The following is an 18,995-nucleotide window of genomic DNA, read 5'->3' as shown; positions in this document are numbered from 1 at the left end:
CTTCGAGATTGTTAAACCAAGGACCAGAGGGGATAAAACTGGATTGAGAACCCCTAGCAAGTCCACACTTCAGCCTACACCAGGTCCTCTCAAAAGATTTTTCTCACCTGAGGACTCAGAAAGGCTTTCACCAGGGCACACAGGCTTCTAGCTCTGTCAGGAGGATTCCCTGGAGAGGAGATACTTGAACTTGGTTTTGAAGGATGAATAGGTATTCTTAGGTGAAGGACTGCACGACTTCTTCCCCTTCTGCTCTAGTGACACCTCCCACGGGGCAGGGGCATCTCCACAATTTACACATTGGAGGTGATAAGGGGCAGCAAACTGGTGGAAGGGTAGAAGCAGAGCCTTGTACTAAAACTACATTTCCAAAGCAAGGGCATCATGACTATATAGATTTTACTTCATAAGGAAATAAAAATAATAACTTTTCCTAAAGACTTTATTGACATACTGCGTTAGACCAAGGACATATTCAAAATTATTAATACTGGTACACAGTCCCTTTTTAGTTGGGGTAGATGGAGTAGGAGATCAGGTAGATTGTTGGAGCATTAAAACCCCGCATCCAAGCCCCACAGGCACAGCAGGAGGGAGAACCCAGCACTCGGAGTTCTCCCCTTTTCCCACCTCATGGCATATCCTAGGAAGGCTTGCACAACCCTGATTTATCCTCCTCCTTCCCTTGTGGTATGTCCTAGGAGAAGCCTGTAATCAGCCTGACATCTCCCCGCTTCTCATCCTGTGGTATCTGCCAGGAGATAGCCGCGGCCGCCCCTGATTCCTTCCAAGAGGCCCCTCAGTTTCTCTGAGCGATATCGAACGGACCCATAGACTACAGTTCCAAAGACCCCTCCTCCAGTAAGCCCGCCCAGAGAAACGTCCCGACCCGTGCTTCCCGCCACCCACGGGACAGCTCCACCTCCCTGCTCTGTGAGTTTAGAGGTGTCCTCATCCTCAATACGGAATGGACACTCCTCCAACATGGTGTACCCCATGGGGATGCGCGACTTGGGCGCGGCCATGTTCCCCACCTGATCACGTCGCGGAGGGGCACTGAACATCCCAAAGCCTTCACTTCCGTAATTTCTCCATGTTAACTCCTGGCTAATAGCGGCTTCAAAGGTGGTTTTGCGCACGCGCGGACCCCCCTTTCCCTCACTCATGCGAAGTCCCAAACCCCGAAAAAGGGCGGTGCTAGGGGTAGTGACCGGAAGCGGCTGCGGTTCTCGCCGGTTCTCAGCCGGGGTTACATAGTTGTCAGGAGGATTCGACGTTCAGTGCCCAGGGATGTGGAGGTGATGGGGGACCGGGGTGGGTGAGTGCTAGGCGATTCTGTGTGGTCAGTGATGGAATCGTTTGTCTAACTTGAGTTGGATGATTCGCTCATCATTTTTCAGGCTTTTCTCTTTTCTAATGTCACCCTTAAGGTCTTAAAGTTCATTCTAAGCCCCATTGGGTTTGGAGCATTATGTTTTTTAAGAGTGTTAACTCGTATTCATTTGTCTTTTACTGAGGAGTTATTCAAAAGTGGGGTTTCAGTGTGCAAAAGTTTATCTTTGTAATGGATCTGTAACCTTAGTTTTCTGTGTTAGAAAAACACCTACGTGGAGCTCATTCCTTGAAATACAAGGAGACTTACGGCCTAGTACGTAGTGCATTTTTAGAAACGTTCTGTATATAACTTGGAAATAGTAATTATTTAGTCGTCAATTGTGTCATAAAATCTGTCCTTTTTTGTCTATTTCTTCTTTTACTTCAGGAGAGAGAAATTCTCCACTGTATGGTAATTTGTCCGTGTCTCCTTACTGCTGTCTGTGATCCACTGTGAGTTACTTTTTGTATAAAGTATGAGACTTAGGTCGAGGTGCATTCACTTGCTTATGGCTGTCCAGACTGAAGCACCGTTTGTTGGAAAGACTATCTTTCCTCCACTGACTTGTCTTTCACCATTGTCAAAAATGAGTTGGCCATACTTACGTGTGGGCTCTTTCTGGGTTTGCGATTCAGTTCCATTGTCTATGTGTCTATCCCTCTGCCAGTACTACCATGCTGTCTTGAATTGGATAGAGTGATTCCTTGCACTTTATTCTTTTTCAGAAGTGGTTTAATGCCTGTGTTTCCTTTGCCTTTCCCATATACATTTTAGAAAACCTTGTCTCTATCTACAAAGCATCTTGCTTGGATTTTGATAGGAATTGCATTAAACCTGTTTACCAACTCGGGAAGAAGTTAAGTTTTAATTGTACCAAATCTTGCAATCCATGTATATAGTATGTCTCTCTATTTATTTAAATCTTTTAAAATTTCTGTCAATGGTGTATTGTAATTTTTATCATGCAAGTTCTGTACACTTCTTATTTAAATTTATACCTAAGTGTTTAATTTTTTTGGAGTGGTCGTAAATGGTATTATCTTTTAAATTGCTGCTTATATATAGGAATACAATTGAGTTTTGTCTGTTGGTCTTGTATCCTGCAGTCTTGCTGAGCTCAGTTATTAGGTTTTACACCTTTTTTGGTAGATTCCTTTGGTTTTCTCCATGAGCAGTTGTGTCATATACAAACAGGGATAGTTTTATTTCTTTCTTTGCAATCTGCATACCTCTGCTTTTCTTCCTTTATTACACTGGCAAGAAGTTCCAGTACTATGTTGAATAAGAGTGGTGAAAGTGGACATCTTTGCATTGTTTTCAGTCTTAGGGGGAACATATTCAGCCTTTTACCATTAAGTATGATTTTAACTGTAGGGCTTTCTTTTTTTGGACCCTCTTTTTTGATTTGAGGAAGTTCCCCTCTATTCCTAATTTGCCGGTAGTTTTTATCATGAATGGATGTTGAATTTCGTCAACATCATATGAATTTTTATGCTCTTGTGATTTTTTTTTATATTTTAGCTTGCCAATATGGAGGGTTACACTGATTGATTTTTGAATATTGAACTAGCCTTACATTCCTGAAATAAACCCTACTTGGTTGTGATATATAATTCTTCGGATATATTGCAGGAATTGATTAGCTAATGCTTTTTTTTTTTTTTTTTTTTTAGCATTTTTGCATCTAAGTTCATGGGAAATATTGGTCTATAGTTTTCTTTTTTATACTATCTTCGTCTGGTTTTATTTTGTATTTTTTGAGACAGAATCTCACTCTGTTGCTCAGGCTGGAGTGCAGTGGTGTGATCACAGCTCACTGCCAGGCTCAAGTGATCCTGGCACCTCAGCCTCCTGAGTAACTGGGACTGCAGGCACACACCACCACACCCAGCTAATTTTATTATTTTTTGTAAACAGGGTCTCACTATGTTGCCCAGGCTGGTCTCAATCTCTTGGGCTCAAGCAGTCCTCCTGCCTCAGCCTCCCAAAGTGCTGGGATTACAGGTGTTAGCCTCAGTCCTGCTGAGTAGCTGGTACTACAGGTACATACAACCATGCCTAATTTTTGTAATTTTTGTAGAGATGAGGTTTCACTATGTTGCCCAGGTTGGACTCAAACTCCTGGGCTTAAGTGATCCTCTCACCTTGGCCTCCCAATGTGCTGAGATTATAGGTATGAGCCATTGTGGCTGGCTACATTGGTCATTTCAAATGACCAGCTCTTTTTTTCTTTAAGCCTCATATTATATTTATTTGATTTAGTAAAGGTTTTACTTTTATTAACTACTTCCTGGTTTTAGTTTTTGTTTTGCTTAATTTTGTTTTTTTTTACTTCTAATGTTTTCAGTTGAATACATAGCTCATTTTGGGATCGTATTTATTTTTAATTAAAACCAAAGCTGTTTAAAACAGTAAATTTCACTCTAAATAATGCTGTATTTCATAACTTCTGGTAAATCTGTATTGATTTCCCAGTTGGATCCTGGGTTATTTAGGAAAAAGTTTCTTTTCTTCCCCTTTTTAAAAATAAGATTTATTTAGGTTTATTCCAATACCATAAAATTCACCACTTAAAGTATGCAGCTCGGTGGTTTTTAATATATTAACAGAGTTGTGTAGCCATCACCATAATCTAACTTTAGAACCTTTTCAACACCCCCAAAAGAAATGCTGTCCTCATTAGCAGACGTTCATCATTATTCATGCCACCTCATACCCCCAGCCCTAGGCAACCACTGTTCTATTTCTGTCTCTGTGGATTTGCCTATTCTGGATATTTCACATGAATGGAATTACAAAATATGTGGTCTTTTGTGACTGGCTTCTTTCACTTAGAGTAGCATTTTCAAGGTTCATCCATGTTGTAGTAGGTATCAGTACTTCTTTTGTATTACCAAATGTTATAATATTCCATTGTGTGTGTGTGTATATATATATATATATATATATGCCAAATTTTGTTTATCCATTCATCAGTTGACATTAAACATTTGGATTGTTTCTCCTTTTTGGCTGCTATGAATAATGCTGCTGTGAATATTTGTGTACAAGTTTTGGAATGGACATGGGTTTTTTTATTTCTCTTGCATAGATACCTATGAGAGATATTTCTGTGTTTTATGGTGACTCTATGGTTGATATTTTGAGAAACTGCCAAATTGTTTTTCAGAATGAGTGCACCATTTTACAATCCAAACAGCAATGTATGAGAGCTCCAATTTATTCACATCTCACCAACACTTGTTATTGTCTTTTCTTCTTGTTAGGCATTTTAGTGGATGTGAGATGATCTCCTAATACATGAAAGATTATGGTTTTGATTTGCATTTTCCTAATGACTGATGTTGTTGAACATCTTATGTTAACAATCAGAGAATGTAAGCCTGTCAATTCCCAACATTAAAACATTTATCAGATTTTTTGGTAGCCAAGTTATTTGAAAGAATTTGTAAAAGTTCCATGACTATAAGAGAAGAAAGCATATTTTCTCTCTTGCTTTGATATAACATCCTTTTAGTGTTTTTAAAATTTAACTCGCTCATGCCTTTTATTTTACTCTTTATTTATTTTACTTTCTTTTTTCCTCTTCATCTTATTCTTACTTCTGTTGTCTTAATTAAGTTCCTCTTCTTTTTAAGTAGATATTTTCCCTTTCCTAACAAGAATGACTAAATCTACAGTGCCTCTAATAATTGATCAGAATAAAATTGTACCTCAACTTGGACACAGAGACACTCTCTCCTCCCTAGTTCCCTCAATGGGGAAACAGTTTTACCTCTGGATATTTTTGAGTTAATTAAAAAACTTTAGTCCCAGGCTGTTACTATTTTCCCTATAGCATGTCTCTTCTGTTTCAAGAAATTTTACTTAACTTTTTAATTCTGAATTCAAGGTCATATTTTCACTGTCTGTCAAACAGAACCACATTTATTTTGAGCCTACCATGGAAAAGGTATCATATGATATAGCTTTGACAACGTGAACTTTGGAGCCAGGTAGACGGGGTTTGACTTAACACCGCTAAACCTCTAATTCTGTATGCATAAAATGGAATAATAATGATTATGACAACACATAGATGAAAGGATTGTTGTGTAAATTACCTGTTTCTGCACATTAACATGGTTCCTTATAACAACAATACTTGCTATCGTGTATTAAATATTTACCTGGGGCCAGTTCAGTGCTAAGTGCCATTGAAATATAATCTCATCTAATTTTCACTACCATTTGAGATAAATATTTCAAATTCATTTTGAAAAATAAGCCTCAAGAAGCTTTTTCATGTTCTCCTAGCTAAAATTTGGCAGAGCTGGAATTTAAACCTTTATTAATTTTAGTCCAAATCTCATGGTCTTGCTCATATTCTATTTTAATTAATAACCAGAATATGTGTTTCCTGGACTTGATCTACCCCACAGTGTTCAGTGCAGTGAACTGTACTTTGGTTCCCCCAGGTAACCAAATGTTCTGTGTGGTGAGTGCTACCTGCCTTTGATCATATGGACACTGTTTTTCCAGGGTTCTTGGAGTCTCTGCAGAGTCCCTGGGCCGGATCTCATAGTGAAGGCTGCAGTATCTTCCTTCTGACCCCAGCAGTTCCCGTTGAGTCCACCAATCCCACTGGAATTCTAGAGTTGTCTGCAAGAAAGCCCGGGGGCTGAAGTCCAAGTCCGTCGGGAACATGCCAGCTAACGAGGACACTCCCCAGCCAGGGGGACATAGCAGTGCCTATGAGGTGAGGAGGAGGAAGAGGTGCCCAGGGGTTGGAATTCATCCAGAGCCCTGTAGGAAAGATACTATCTCATAGTTTTCATTTGTAGTGCTTTTTTACCAGGCAGGCAAATTTCCTCCCATCCCCATTTTTATTGGTCATTTATTTCCATTTTGTGAATTTCCTTCTCCTGTCCATTGCTGATTTATTTATCTTAGCTTGTGGATTTTAAAAGAGGTTCTTGAAAATATTCAGGTTAATAGCCCTTTATCATTCTTGCATATTTTAATGAATATCTGTTGCCCTTTCATAATTTGGAATTAGCTCTTATTTTCATTTGCAAGTGGTAAAAGGTATCAAATAGTTCTCTTTTTTAAAAAAAACTCTTCCATGCTTTGTTTTCCCCAGATTCCAGCTTCCCAGAAGCAAACACCCTTACTCTTTTTAATAGTTTTAAAGAATGTTTTGGGTTTTACCTATTGGCTTTCCACTATGGAAGACAGAGATTGAGCTTTCCTTTACACCCCCACTCACATACACATTTCCTAACCCATCTTGCTAAGATAGGTATATCATTGTTTTGGTGAGATTCATGGTTAGTGTTGATCATTGAATCCCATGGTATCCATGCTGTGATGACCATTTCTGCACAACTTTTTTCTTTTCCCTGGAATTAACAATTTTCCTTCGCAGTCATTTGTTTGTGTTACTATATACATATCAATCATTCAACTCCAAATTCTTCCCTGGTGTTTGGATCTCCTTTCTATATGTTCAAACACATTAGGTGATAATCACAGTGATAATAATTAAAAGCAGTCATACAGCATTTACTGCATGCCAAGCACTGTTACACGAACTCTACATGTGTCCACTCATCTTCACAACAACCTCATGAAGTAGGTACCATTATTATTACTGTTTTTAGACACAGGGTCTCACTCTGTTGCCCAGACTGAAGTGCCATGGCACCATCATAGCTCACTGCAACCTCGAACTCCTGGGCTCAAGTGATCCTCCTACATCAGCCTCCCAAGTAGCTGGGACTACAGGTCCAAGCCACTATGCCTGGCTAGTAGGTGCCATTATTATTATTATTATTTGAGATGAAGTTTTCCTCTTGTCGCCCAACTGGAGTGCAATGGCACGATCTCGGCTCACTGCAACCTGTATCTCCCAGTTTCAAGCGATTCTCCTACCTCAGCCTCCTCAGTAGCTAGGATTACAGGCACGTGCTGCCACGCCTGGTTAATTTTTGTATATTTAGTAGAGATGGGGTTTCACCATGTTGGCCAGGCTGGTCTCGAACTGCTGACCTCAGGTGATCCACCTATCTCTGCCTCCCAAAGTGCTGGGATTACAGGCATGAGCCCCCGCACCTGGCCTTAGTTGCCATTATTATCACCATTTCATAGAAGGGAAAACTGGGGCTTAGAGAAAAACCGTTTGGCCCACGTTTACACAGTAAATAGCCAGTAATCGGTGGGGCTGGTGTCATTTCTGGGCATCATTGTCTCCTCTTTGAAGAAATCTCTCCTGGAGCTTGACTTGCTAAAGTCTAGGCTGGTGGCTTTCTCAGTTTGACACAGAGCTGTTACTTTGGTGTCTTCCCTTCACCATCTCCCAGGAAATCCCCTTGACTTTTCTCTTGGGTCAGATCTCCTATTTCCTGGAGCTTGTGTCTTCCTCTTTCTTGGCTTACCCCTTCATTTTGTGGGGAGCACATCCTCCAGGATATCCTTCAAAATGGATGCATGACAGGTACATTTTATGAAACTTTGCATGTCTGAAAATGTCATGCAGAAATGTATTTACTGAATACATATAACTGTATAAATATATGTGTAGAAATGTAAACATGAATGCCATGGAAATATACCTATTTCATTCTGACACGAAATTTGTCTTTTTAGCTGAGAATAGAATTCTAGACTAGAAATCATTTTTATGCCCAATTTGAAAACCTGTTTCCAAGTTCTTCCTAGGCCTTTTCTACTCACATGTACATTTTCTCTGCTTTTCAAAAACTCTTCTTATTTGGTTGTTGATGCTCCTTTGTAAAAATTATTTTCTTTACTGATTTCCATTTCTGTCTCTTTTGCTCTCTCTTCTAGTAGTACTTTTTAAAAAATTTTATCTTCTAAATCTTCTTTTATATCTCTCATTAATGCTGTTATATTTTTTATTTTAAGTAGTTCTTTTTGTCTTCAGAATATTCCCATGCTATTTTTGTTTAATGGATGCAGCAGCATCATATCATTCTAAAGATATTAGTAGTAGCTTTTTTTAAACTTAATTTTTTTGAATAAAGCATAGAAAAATGACTCAAAAATTAAACACATATAAAAAGCTATACAGGTTGAGTATCTCTAATCCAAAAATCCAAAATCTGAAATGCTCCAAAAATCTAAAGCTCTTTGAGCACTGACATGACATTCAAAGGAAATGCTCATTTGGATTTTGGATTTTCAGATTAGGGATGCCCAACTTAAGAATAATGCAGATACTCTCAAATCTGGAAAAAAAAATCCCAAATCCCAAACACTTCTAATCCCAAGCATTTCAGATAAGGGGTACTCAGGCTCTATGGTCTAAATTCTCTTATCCAACTTTCTCCTGTCTGCTCAGCTCTCTCTAATACATATAACCAGGTTAATTAGTTTTTCTCTGTATGATTAGGATTTCTTTATGCAAATAACAGCAGCTGAGAACACGTTCTTATTTTCTCCTTTTTATGTCACAGAAGGTAGCCTACTAAAGAAATTTTTATCAATTTTTGTTGATTTAAAATATTTCAGTGAACTATAATATGAATTATAAGCAATGCTGCTAGGAACGTTCTTCTTCATGTCTCCTCATGCACATGTGTATACCCACTCTTAAGTATATATGGGGGGTGAAGTTTTTTTTTTTTTGAGATGGATTTCTTGCTCTGTCACCAGGCTGGAGTGCAGTGACACGATCTTGGCTCACTACAACCTCTGCCTCCTGAGTTCAACTGATTCTCCTGCCTCAGCCTTCTGAGTAGCTGGTACTACAGGCACCCGCCACTACGCCTGGCTAATTTTTGTATTTTTAGTAGAGACAGGGTTTCAGCATGTTGGCCAGGCTGGTCTCAAACTCCAGATCTTGTGATCCACCCACCTTGACCTCCCAAAGTGTTGGGATTACAGGCGTGAGCCATTGCACCCAGCCAAGGGAGGTGAAGTTAATGGGTCGTAGTTATGTCTTCTAAAAACATTTTTATTGAGAAATGTAACATACATACAGGAAAGCATACAAAACAGACATGCATGGCTGAGTGAGTTATCCTTCCATAGGCCTATAAAGAGTCCATAGTTAGCATTCCACAATCCCTCTACTCCCGGAGCTAACTACTACCCTGACTTTTATGATAATCACTTCTTTAAGAAGAAAACCGCAGCCAGGCACAGTGGCTCACACCTGTAATCCCAGCACTTTGGGAGGCTGAGGAGGGTGGATCACCTGAGGTCAGTCAGGAGTTCGAGACCAGCCTGACTAACATGGTGAAACCCTGTCTCTACTAAAAATACAAAAATTAGCCAGGCATGGTGGCAGGCACCTGTAATCCCAGCTACTTGGGAGGCTAAGGCAGGAGAATTGCTTGAACCTGGGAGGCGGAGGTTGCAGTGAGCCAAGATCATGCCACTGCACTCCAGTCTGGGTGACAAGAGCGAGACTCCATCTCAAAAAAATAAAGAAAGAAAATTTCAATCCACAGAGTGGGAGAAGGTATAAACAACAGAGGACTTATACCCAGAACATATAGAGAACAAGAAAATAACAAGAAAAAGCAGAATACCCAGTAGTCAGAAGCCTTCTTGAACATACGTAACAGATCGAGATAATTCAGATGGCTAATAGACACGTGAGACAGTGTGCAATCTCATTATTCATCAGGAAAATACAAATTTAAAGCACAACGTAATACAACTACCCCTCGCCACCACCACCAGAATGGCTATAATTTAGAACACTGACAATGACAAGTGTTAGTGAGGAGGAGGAGGAGCACTGCTGATGAGAATGTAAATCAGTACAATCTCTGGAGGACATTTTAGCCTTATTTAACCATACATATGTAGACCATATGAGGAAACAGTTCTCCTAGGAAAACACCCAGCAGAAATCCTTGGCTGATGTACCAGGACACATGTATAAATGCTCACTGTAGCATTGCTGGTAACAGCCATAAACTGGAAATAATGCAAATGTCCATCAATAATAGAGTGGGGCCTGGTGTGGCACTTCGAGAGGCTGAGGCAGGAAGATCGTTAGAGGCCAGGAGTTTGAGACCAGCCTAGGCAACATAGTGAGACCTCATCTCTACAAAAAAAAATTAAAATTAAAAAAATAGAATGGATAAAATACGCCGAACATAATATTGAGTGAAAGATAGCAGACGCCAAAAATTTGTTGTGTTTATTTCAATTTATATGAAGTTTTAAGACAGGAAAAGCAAAAGCATATAGTATAGGGGGTACATTTGTAGGTGATAAAACTTGAAGGCAAAGCGAGGAAGTGCTTACCATCTGAGGCAGAATAGTGATTTCCTTGACCAGGGGTATTGCAGGGAGGGAGGGAAAGAGGCATGAGAAAGGCTTCCAGCAAAGGAGGTGGCCATGTTCTGTTGGTAATTAGGTTGGTATTTGCTTTGAATGATTAGTTAAGGTGAGTATTTGTTTCATATGTTTTTCTGCATGAATATTATATTTAATAATAATAATAATCTTTTGAAAAGAAAAAAATGTACCCTCCAATTTTGACCCCAGTAGCCCATATATTCTTTCCCAAGGCAGCTACAGATAGTCTGTCCATACAAACACGTGCACTCATGCACAGGCACACACATGCGTGCACACACATACACACACACACACCCCAACACCCCTATATCCATTTTTAAACTGAAATATTAGCATACAAAACTTCTAGCACTTGCTTTTCTCCCTCAACAATAAAGCTTGGTGATTATTCAGTGTCACTGCATGTAATGAGTTACCTCATTCCTTTACAAGGCTAAGTCTTATTCTGTTATATGAATATATCAAAATATGCTAAGCAGTTTTCTATTAATAGGCATTTAAAATGTTTCTAATCTTTTGCAATTGTACACAACACTGCAATAACTATCCTTATACAAATCTCAGTTAACACAAGACAGAATAGTTTAAAGAGAAATTTCTCCAAGTAGAATTCCCAGGATGGATGATACATACATTTTTACTCCTTTTGTTTTGTTTTCACATTTTTATTCTTAATAGATATGGAAAAATTGTCTGCCTTGTGGGTTGTGTCAGTTGTATGAGTGTCTGTATTCACCATACCCAAGCAACACAGTGTCTTATTTGTTTTTTCTTTTTGGCCAGTCTGATAGGTTACAACACAGTATCTCAGTATAGATTTAATTTGCATTTCTCTTATGGCCAAGGTGGAATATATGTGACTGTGTTTAAAGAGCCATTTATATGATTTTTTTCTGAGACATTTTAAATTTCCTTTTCCCATTTTTCTATTAGGTTGTTGCTATTTATGGAAGGATGTTATATGTGTCCCAATTATTTTTCCCAACTTCCCCTTTGTCTTTTAAATGAAAACGTGAGTGTTTTCTCTGTGCATTGAGTTTATGAATCTTTTCTGTTCTCCAAGTTTTGTGTCATAACTAGAAAAAGCCTTCCTCATTGCTCAGCTGTATTTGGGGGGAAAAAACCCAAAAATTCTTGTATTTTCTACTTAATACTTAATTGTTTTTATTTTTTACTTTTACTGCTGTGACTAGCTGGATTCTTTTTGCTATTGTTGTAAAGCCTTAGCCAGGGATCTATCTTAATTTTTGTTCAGGATGTCTACACATTTGTCCCAACCACTTGTTGAATAATCTATATTTTCCCCACTAACATGCAATACTACATTAGCATATACAGGCATACCTTGCAGGTTCGATTCCAGACCACTGCAATAAAGCCAGTATCTCAGTAAAGTGAGTCATACAAATTTTGTGGTTTCCCACATAAAAGTTATGTTTATAGTATGCTATAGTCTATTAAGTGTGCAATAGTGTTGTGTCTAAAAACAGTGTACATACTTTAATTTAAAAATACTACTACAAAATGCTAATGATCATGTGAGCCTTTGGTGGGTCATAATCTTTTTTGCTGGTGGAGGGTCTTGCCTTGATGCTGATGGCTGCTGACTGATCAGGGTGGTGGTTATAGAACATTGGGGTGGCTATAGGAAATTTTTTTTTTTGAGACGGAGTTTTGCTCTTGTGAGTCGCGATCTCGGCTCACTGCAACCTCCGCCTCCCGAATTCAAGCAATTCTCCTGCCTCAGCCTCACGAGTGCCTGGGATTACAGGCATGTGCCACCACGCCCAGCTTATTTTGTATTTTTAGTGGAGACGGGATTTCTCCTTGTTGGTCAGACTGGTCTCGAACTCCCCACCTCGTGTTATCCACCTGCCTTGGCCTCCCAAAGTGCTGGGATTACGGGCATGAGTCACCACGCCTGGCCACAATTTTTTAAAATAAGACAACAATGAAGTTTGCCACATCAATTAACACTTGATTTCTCTGTAGTGTACAGCCCTATTTGATAGCATTTTATCCACAGTAGAAATCCTTTCAAAATTGGAGACAATCCTCTCAAACCCTTCCCCTGCTTTCTTTAAGTTTATGTCATATTCTAAATCATTTGCTATCATTTCAACACTGTCCACAGCATCTTCACCAGGAGTAGATTCTATCTCAAGAAATCACATTCTTTGCTCATTCATAAGAAGCAACTCCTTATCCGTTAAAGCTTTATCATGAAATTGCAATAATTCGGTCACGTCTTCAGGCTTCACCTCTAGTTCTCTTGCTATTTCCACCATCTCTGTAGTTACTTCCTCTACTGACGTTTTGAACCCCTGAAAGTCATCCACGAGGGTTGGAATCAAGTCTTCCCAGACTTCCATTAATGCTGATATTTTGACCTCCTCCCATGAATCGTGAGTGTTCTTAATGGCTTCTAGAATGGTGAACCCTTTACAAGACGTTTTCAATTTACTTTGTCCAGATTCATCCAAGGAATCACCATCTATGGTGGCTATAGTCTTATGAAATGTACTTCTTAAATAATAAGACTTGAAATTACTCTTTGATCTGCGGGCTGCAGAATCATGTTGTGTTAGCAGGCATGAAAACAACATGAATCTCCTTGTACATCTCCGTCAGAACTCATTGGTGACTAGGTGCATTATCAGTGAACAATGATATTTTGTAAAAAATCTTTTTTTTTCTAGCAATAGGTGTCAACAGTGGTCTTAAAATATTCAGTAAACCATGCTGTAAACAGATGTGCTGTCATCCAGGCTTTGCTATTGCATTTATAGAGCACAGACAGAGTTGATTTGGCATCATTCTTAAGGATCTGAAGATTTACAGAATGGTAAATGAGCATTGGCTTCACCGTTTTTGTTGTTGTTTGGTTGAGACAGGGTCTCACTCTGTCACTCAGGCTAGAGTGCAGTGACATTATCATAGTGCACTGTAACCATGAGCTCCTGGGCTCAAGCAATCTTTCTGCCTCAGCCTCCTGAATAGCTGGGACTACAGGCATGTACCAACACGCCTAGCTAATTTTCAAAATTTTTTTTTAGCGATAGGGTCTTGCTGTGTTGCCAGGACTGATCTCAAACTCCTGGCCTCAAGCAGTCCTCGTGCCTCAGCCTCCCAAAATGCTGGGATTACAGGTGTGAGCCACAATGGCTGATCATTTTCAATTTAAAGTCACCAGCTGCATTAGTCCCTAACAAGAGAGTGAGCCTATTCTTTGAAGCTTTGAAGCCAGGCATTTACTTCTCTGTAGCTATGAAGGTCCCAGCTTGCATGTTCTTCCGATATAAGGCTGTTTAATCTACATTGAAAATCTGTTGTTTAGTGTAACCACCTCATCAATGCTCTTAGCTAGATCTGGAGAACTTGCTGCATAACTTGAGTACTTGCTACTTCACCTTGTGCTTTTTGTGTTATGGAGATGACTTCTTTCCTTAAGCCTCATGAACCAACCTTTGCTAGCTTCAGATTTTTCTTCAGCAGCTTCCTCACCTCTCTCAGCCTTCACAGAATTGAAGAGAGTTCAGACCTTGCTCTGGAGTAGACTTTGGCTTAAGGGAATGTTGTGGCTGGTTTGATCTTCTATCCAGACCACTCAAACTTTCTCCATATCAGCAATAAGCCTGTTTCACCTTCTTATCTTTCATGTGTTCACTGGAGTAGGACTTTTAATTTCCTTCAAGAATTTTTTCTTTGCATTCACAACTTGTCTGACTGGTACAAGAAGCCCAGCTTTTCAGCCTAACTTGGCTTTCAACATGCCTTCCTCAATAAGCTCAATCATGTCTAGCTCTTGATTTAAAGAGAGAGACATGTGACTCTTCCTTTCACTTGAACACTTAGCGACCATTGAGCGTTATTCATTAGCCTAATTTCAATATTGCTGTGTCTCAGGGAATAGGGAGGCCCGAGGAGAGGGAGAGAGACAGGGAAAGGGCCAGTAGGTGGAGCAGTCAGAACACACAGAGCATTTATCAATTAAGTTCACCATCTTCTATGGGCATAGTTCGTGGTGACCCGAAACAATTACAATAGTGACATCAAAGCTCACTGATCACAGATTACCATAACAGATATAATAATAATGAAAATGTTTGCAGTATTGTGAGGATTACCAAAATCTGACACAGAGACATGAAGTGAGCACATGCTGTTGTACAAATGGTCCCAATAGACTTGCTCTATCAGGGTTGCCACAAACCTGCAATTTACAAATAACACAATATCTCTGAAGTTCAGCAAAGTAAAGTGCAATGAAACCATGTTTGCTTATACATACATTCCAAGATATAGCTCTGGAATATTGGGTATATTTCTGGACCTTATCCTGTTCCATTGAGCTGTCTAATAGTCATAACCTTTATTCTAATTCCTCTATATTTGTAATTTCTTCTAATAGATGGTAGGTCTGTCTCTGATTACCCTTTTTTTCAGGAATTTACTGTTTTCTTGATTGTTTTCTTTTTTGTACACAATTTATAATTCACTTACCAAATTTAAAAATAATTCTATTGCCATTGTCAATGAACTTGCATTAAATTTGTATCTAAGATAGGGCCATTTGCTTCTTTATGATAATTCAGATTTCCTACTAAAGAATTGAGTTTGGGCTGGGTATGGTGGCTCACGCCTGTACTCCCAGCACTTAGGGAAGCCAAGGCAGGTGGATCACTTGAGGCCAGGAGTTTGAGACGAGCCTGGCCAACACAGTGAAACTCTGTCTCTACTAAAAATACAAAAATTAGGCAGACATGATGGTGCACACCTACAATCCTAGCTACCCAGGAGTCTGAGGCGCAAGAATTGCTTGAATCCAGGAGGTGGAGGTTGCAGTAAGCCAAGATCACACCACTGCACTCCAGCCTGGGCGACATAGTGAGACTCTGTCTGAGAAAAAAAATAAATAAATAAAATTGAGTATGTTTGCTTTTTTTCAAGTAATCTTTGCATTTCCCATTCATGTGTTAACATTTTCTTCAAATATGTTTTGACATCAGTTTTTATTTCTATTTTCTAAATGGAAAAGCAAACAATACAAATATATATGAGTGTATATCATTATAAATGGAAACTAAAATTACAATTATACCCACACAAGAGATAGTTGAAAGAAAGTAAATGAAGGGAAAAGCAAATAATCCTATGATTCTCTTACTCTTTTTCAGAAGAATGTAGATATTGATAGACCTTGTGAGAGAAATGTGCATATAATTATGGTCTTATGTTGGGATGAGTGATAAGAAGACTAAAAGTAGAATGAATAGTAATTTTCAAATGAGCATTAAGGGGGAAAACATCAAAATTTTGATGTGCCAAGGAAATTAAAGGAAACCAGAAGAAATATTTAAATAGCAGAAATCCATCCTAGTGTTCCAATAATTACATATGGACTAAAATCATTCATTAAAAGAAAAACATCGTGAGCAGATATGAAAAACAACTGAAAATTCTCCAAGGTCCATCATTATTTTATAAATGTGAGTTACGTTTAACACTAAAAGACCCAGCTGCGTGTGGTGGCTCATGCCTCTAATCTCAGCACTTTGGGAGGCCGAGGCAGGCAGATCACCTGAGGTCAGGAGTTCTAGACCAGCCTGGCCAACATGGCAAAGCCCCATCTTTACTAAAAATATAAAAATTAGCCGGGCGTGGTGGTGCTTACCTGTAATCCCAGCTACTCGGGGGACTGAGGCAGGAGAATTGCTTGAATCTGGGAGGCAGAGGTTACAGTGAGCCAAGATCATGCCACTGCACTCCAGCATGGGTGACAGAGTGAGACTCCTTCTTGAAAAAAAGAAAAAATTAAAACACCCAGAAAATATGAAAATGAAGGGATAGAAAATTATACACTTGGCCAAAAAACACCACTAGAAGGCTGTGGCTGCAATTTTAATACCTGAGCAGAGGGAATATAAGGTGAAAAACATTGCAAGGTATAAAAGTAGATGGTTCTTCAAACTGTGAAATACCAAGAATTATAACATTTATCAACACATACATAGCTAATGATATATCCTTAAACTATGTAAAATTAAAAGTAGGAGAAATAGTTAATTCTACCATTAGCCACTTTAACCCACCCTTTTCAGAAACTAGATGATGAAGCAAAGAAAAAAATTTTTAAAGCTTTGCTGTAATATGGATTATCACACAGAGCATGAAAGCATGAAATTAAAAAGTAAACAGCCAGTGAAAACTAAATATTCTCTACACACATTAAAATACTTTACATAAATATGTTTAAAGAGAAAGCATAAGTCATCTTACGAAATGCATACAAATGAACATCAAGAGGCACATTTCAAGGTTTATGCAGTAAAGCTAAATTTACAGGTAGATGGACAATTATAGACTTGAATGTCCATTTATTCCTTTCCTATACCCATGAACTTTCCTTCCTGTTAGAAAGAAATGATCTCTCCACTGAACCCTTTCCTCTCCCTTCCAGTTATCTCCCCTCTTTCCTATCATGTCACTTTTCCCCTTCTATGCTGGGCCATTCCACAAGCATGCAACATACAGAAATATTTTCCATCTGAAAAAAATCTTCCCTTGACACCTCACCCACTCCCAGCCAAGGTGTTTCACCAGAGGAATAAATAATTCCTGCGAGTTCACTGACAAAACTTGTGGCTTGCAAAAAAAGTTTAATGTCTTCTCCTGTTAGGTGGGTTTTGGACCAAGGACATGCCTCCTCAAACTGGGGCAAGGCCTGGGATTACTCCCTTGTAATCTCTCTGGTACACTTTGTAGGTCCTCGGAATCATAATTATGCTAAACCCCAACCCTTAATTCTTCCCCTTTTATTCTGTAAGCTGCCATTCTCACTACCAAGGGTCTCATACTTTTTGCCTAATGTTGTGATATAACATCCTGCCAAAGAGAACATCAAAAATTACAGATCAGCCTCACTCATGAATAGTGATTGAGCAGTTATAAATAAAATATCACCAACCAGAACCCATCAATTCCTTTAAGTCACTCATTCTGACCACGTGGTCCAATATTACAAAATCTATAACCCACCATGTTAACATGTCATCAGAGAAAAGCAATGTCACAAAATTCAACATCCATTCTTGATTTTATAAAGTATCAAATTTGAGCATCCCACACTTCCAGTTCCTTCCTCAAACTCACCATAGGGATTGTCACTGAAGCAGTGAAGGCTGATTAACAACATCCAGAATTCGTCATTTGGGATTGAGTCCTTTATGAGTTGTCTTCTTTTGTCTTGTCTTATACTTTTCTAGAATTCTTCTCTGGCTGATTTAGATGGAGACCATGCCTCCTTTCTGTTGGGACTTCCTTATACATTAATGATGTTCAGAATCCTTTATTTTAGATTGAGTCCTTTATCTTTATAAAGTATCTTCCTTTGTCTTGTTTCATTCTTTTGCCCCAGAATTCTACTCTGGTTGATATTAAGATGGAGGCCTTGCTTCTCTTCTTTTGGACACCTTTGCTTATCCCTTTACCATCATTCTGAATCTTTGTTCAGTTTTCTATATAATATGTGAAAGATGTGTTTTATATTGTATTTTCTAATTTTAATGTTTCTTTTAAATATGTTTCACTATATGCTCTATTTTGCTTTATTTCCTGTTCCTTCTAATAATTTGAAAGGGCTGGCCGGGCACAGTGGCTCATGCCTGTAATCCCAGCACTTTGGGAGGCTGAGGCAGGCAGATCACCTGAGGTTAAGAGTTCAAGATCAGCCTGACCAACATGGTGAAACCCTGTCTCTACTACAAATACAAAATTAGCTGGGCATGGTGGTACATGCCTGTAATCCCAGCTACTGAGGAGGCTGAGGCAGGAGAATCACTTGAACCCGGTAGGCAGAGGTTGCGGTGAGCTGAGATCACGCCATTGCACTCCAGCCTGGGCAACAAGAGAGAAGCTCTGTCTCAAAAAAAAAAAAAAAGAAGAAGAAATGGTTAAATTCTTTTTTTGGTTCTTTAAATGGTTAACTTTATAACATTAATTTTATAAATTATAATTAATATTCTAATTATTATAACAGTATCTATTAACTGTCCACCTTGAGTAGTGACAAGATTTGTATATGTTATTTCAAGAATTCTTTTATTAGTTTTCCTTCAACCTTGTATTTGAAGGCTTATCGGTTCAACTTGCCTGGGTCAACTTTTTAAGAGCAAATTATATACTAATTTTCCTCTCTTCCATATTTCTGTCATTGTCATTTTTTCCTATTTTAAAGTCTTTGTTGATTTCCACTTCATTTTGTTTACTGGCCATAATCCTTTATTTGTTCCTGTCTGTT

The 18,995-nt window shown here is 38.8% G+C and overlaps 1 protein-coding gene and 1 pseudogene across 6 annotated transcripts in view; one reads left to right on the top strand and one right to left on the bottom strand.

Annotated features, from left to right (window-relative positions):
- Positions 1-399: 399 nt before the first annotated feature.
- On the bottom strand, positions 400-1,095 carry LOC105734534 (uncharacterized; annotated as a pseudogene).
- A 125-nt stretch (positions 1,096-1,220) lies between these two features.
- The window catches only part of ZNF81 (zinc finger protein 81), a 79,234-nt gene continuing 61,459 nt past the window's right edge, over positions 1,221-18,995 (top strand). Inside the window, exons 1-2 of one of the 6 annotated variants that reach the window (XM_012477407.2) lie at positions 1,221-1,298; positions 5,897-6,113. In XM_012477407.2, the coding sequence (XP_012332830.2) occupies positions 6,060-6,113 (54 nt within the window). In that variant the 5' untranslated portion in view covers positions 1,221-1,298; positions 5,897-6,059. The other 5 variants (XM_012477410.2, XM_012477408.2, XM_064364381.1 and 2 more) reach the window with 5 other exon arrangements.

Source organism: Aotus nancymaae, unplaced genomic scaffold, assembly GCF_030222135.1.
Source record: "Aotus nancymaae isolate 86718 unplaced genomic scaffold, 86718_ANA_hifiasm-v0.15.2.pri h1tg000058l, whole genome shotgun sequence".
Taxonomy (NCBI): Eukaryota; Metazoa; Chordata; class Mammalia; order Primates; family Aotidae; genus Aotus; species Aotus nancymaae.
This window is presented reverse-complemented; position numbering and strand designations above follow the sequence as displayed.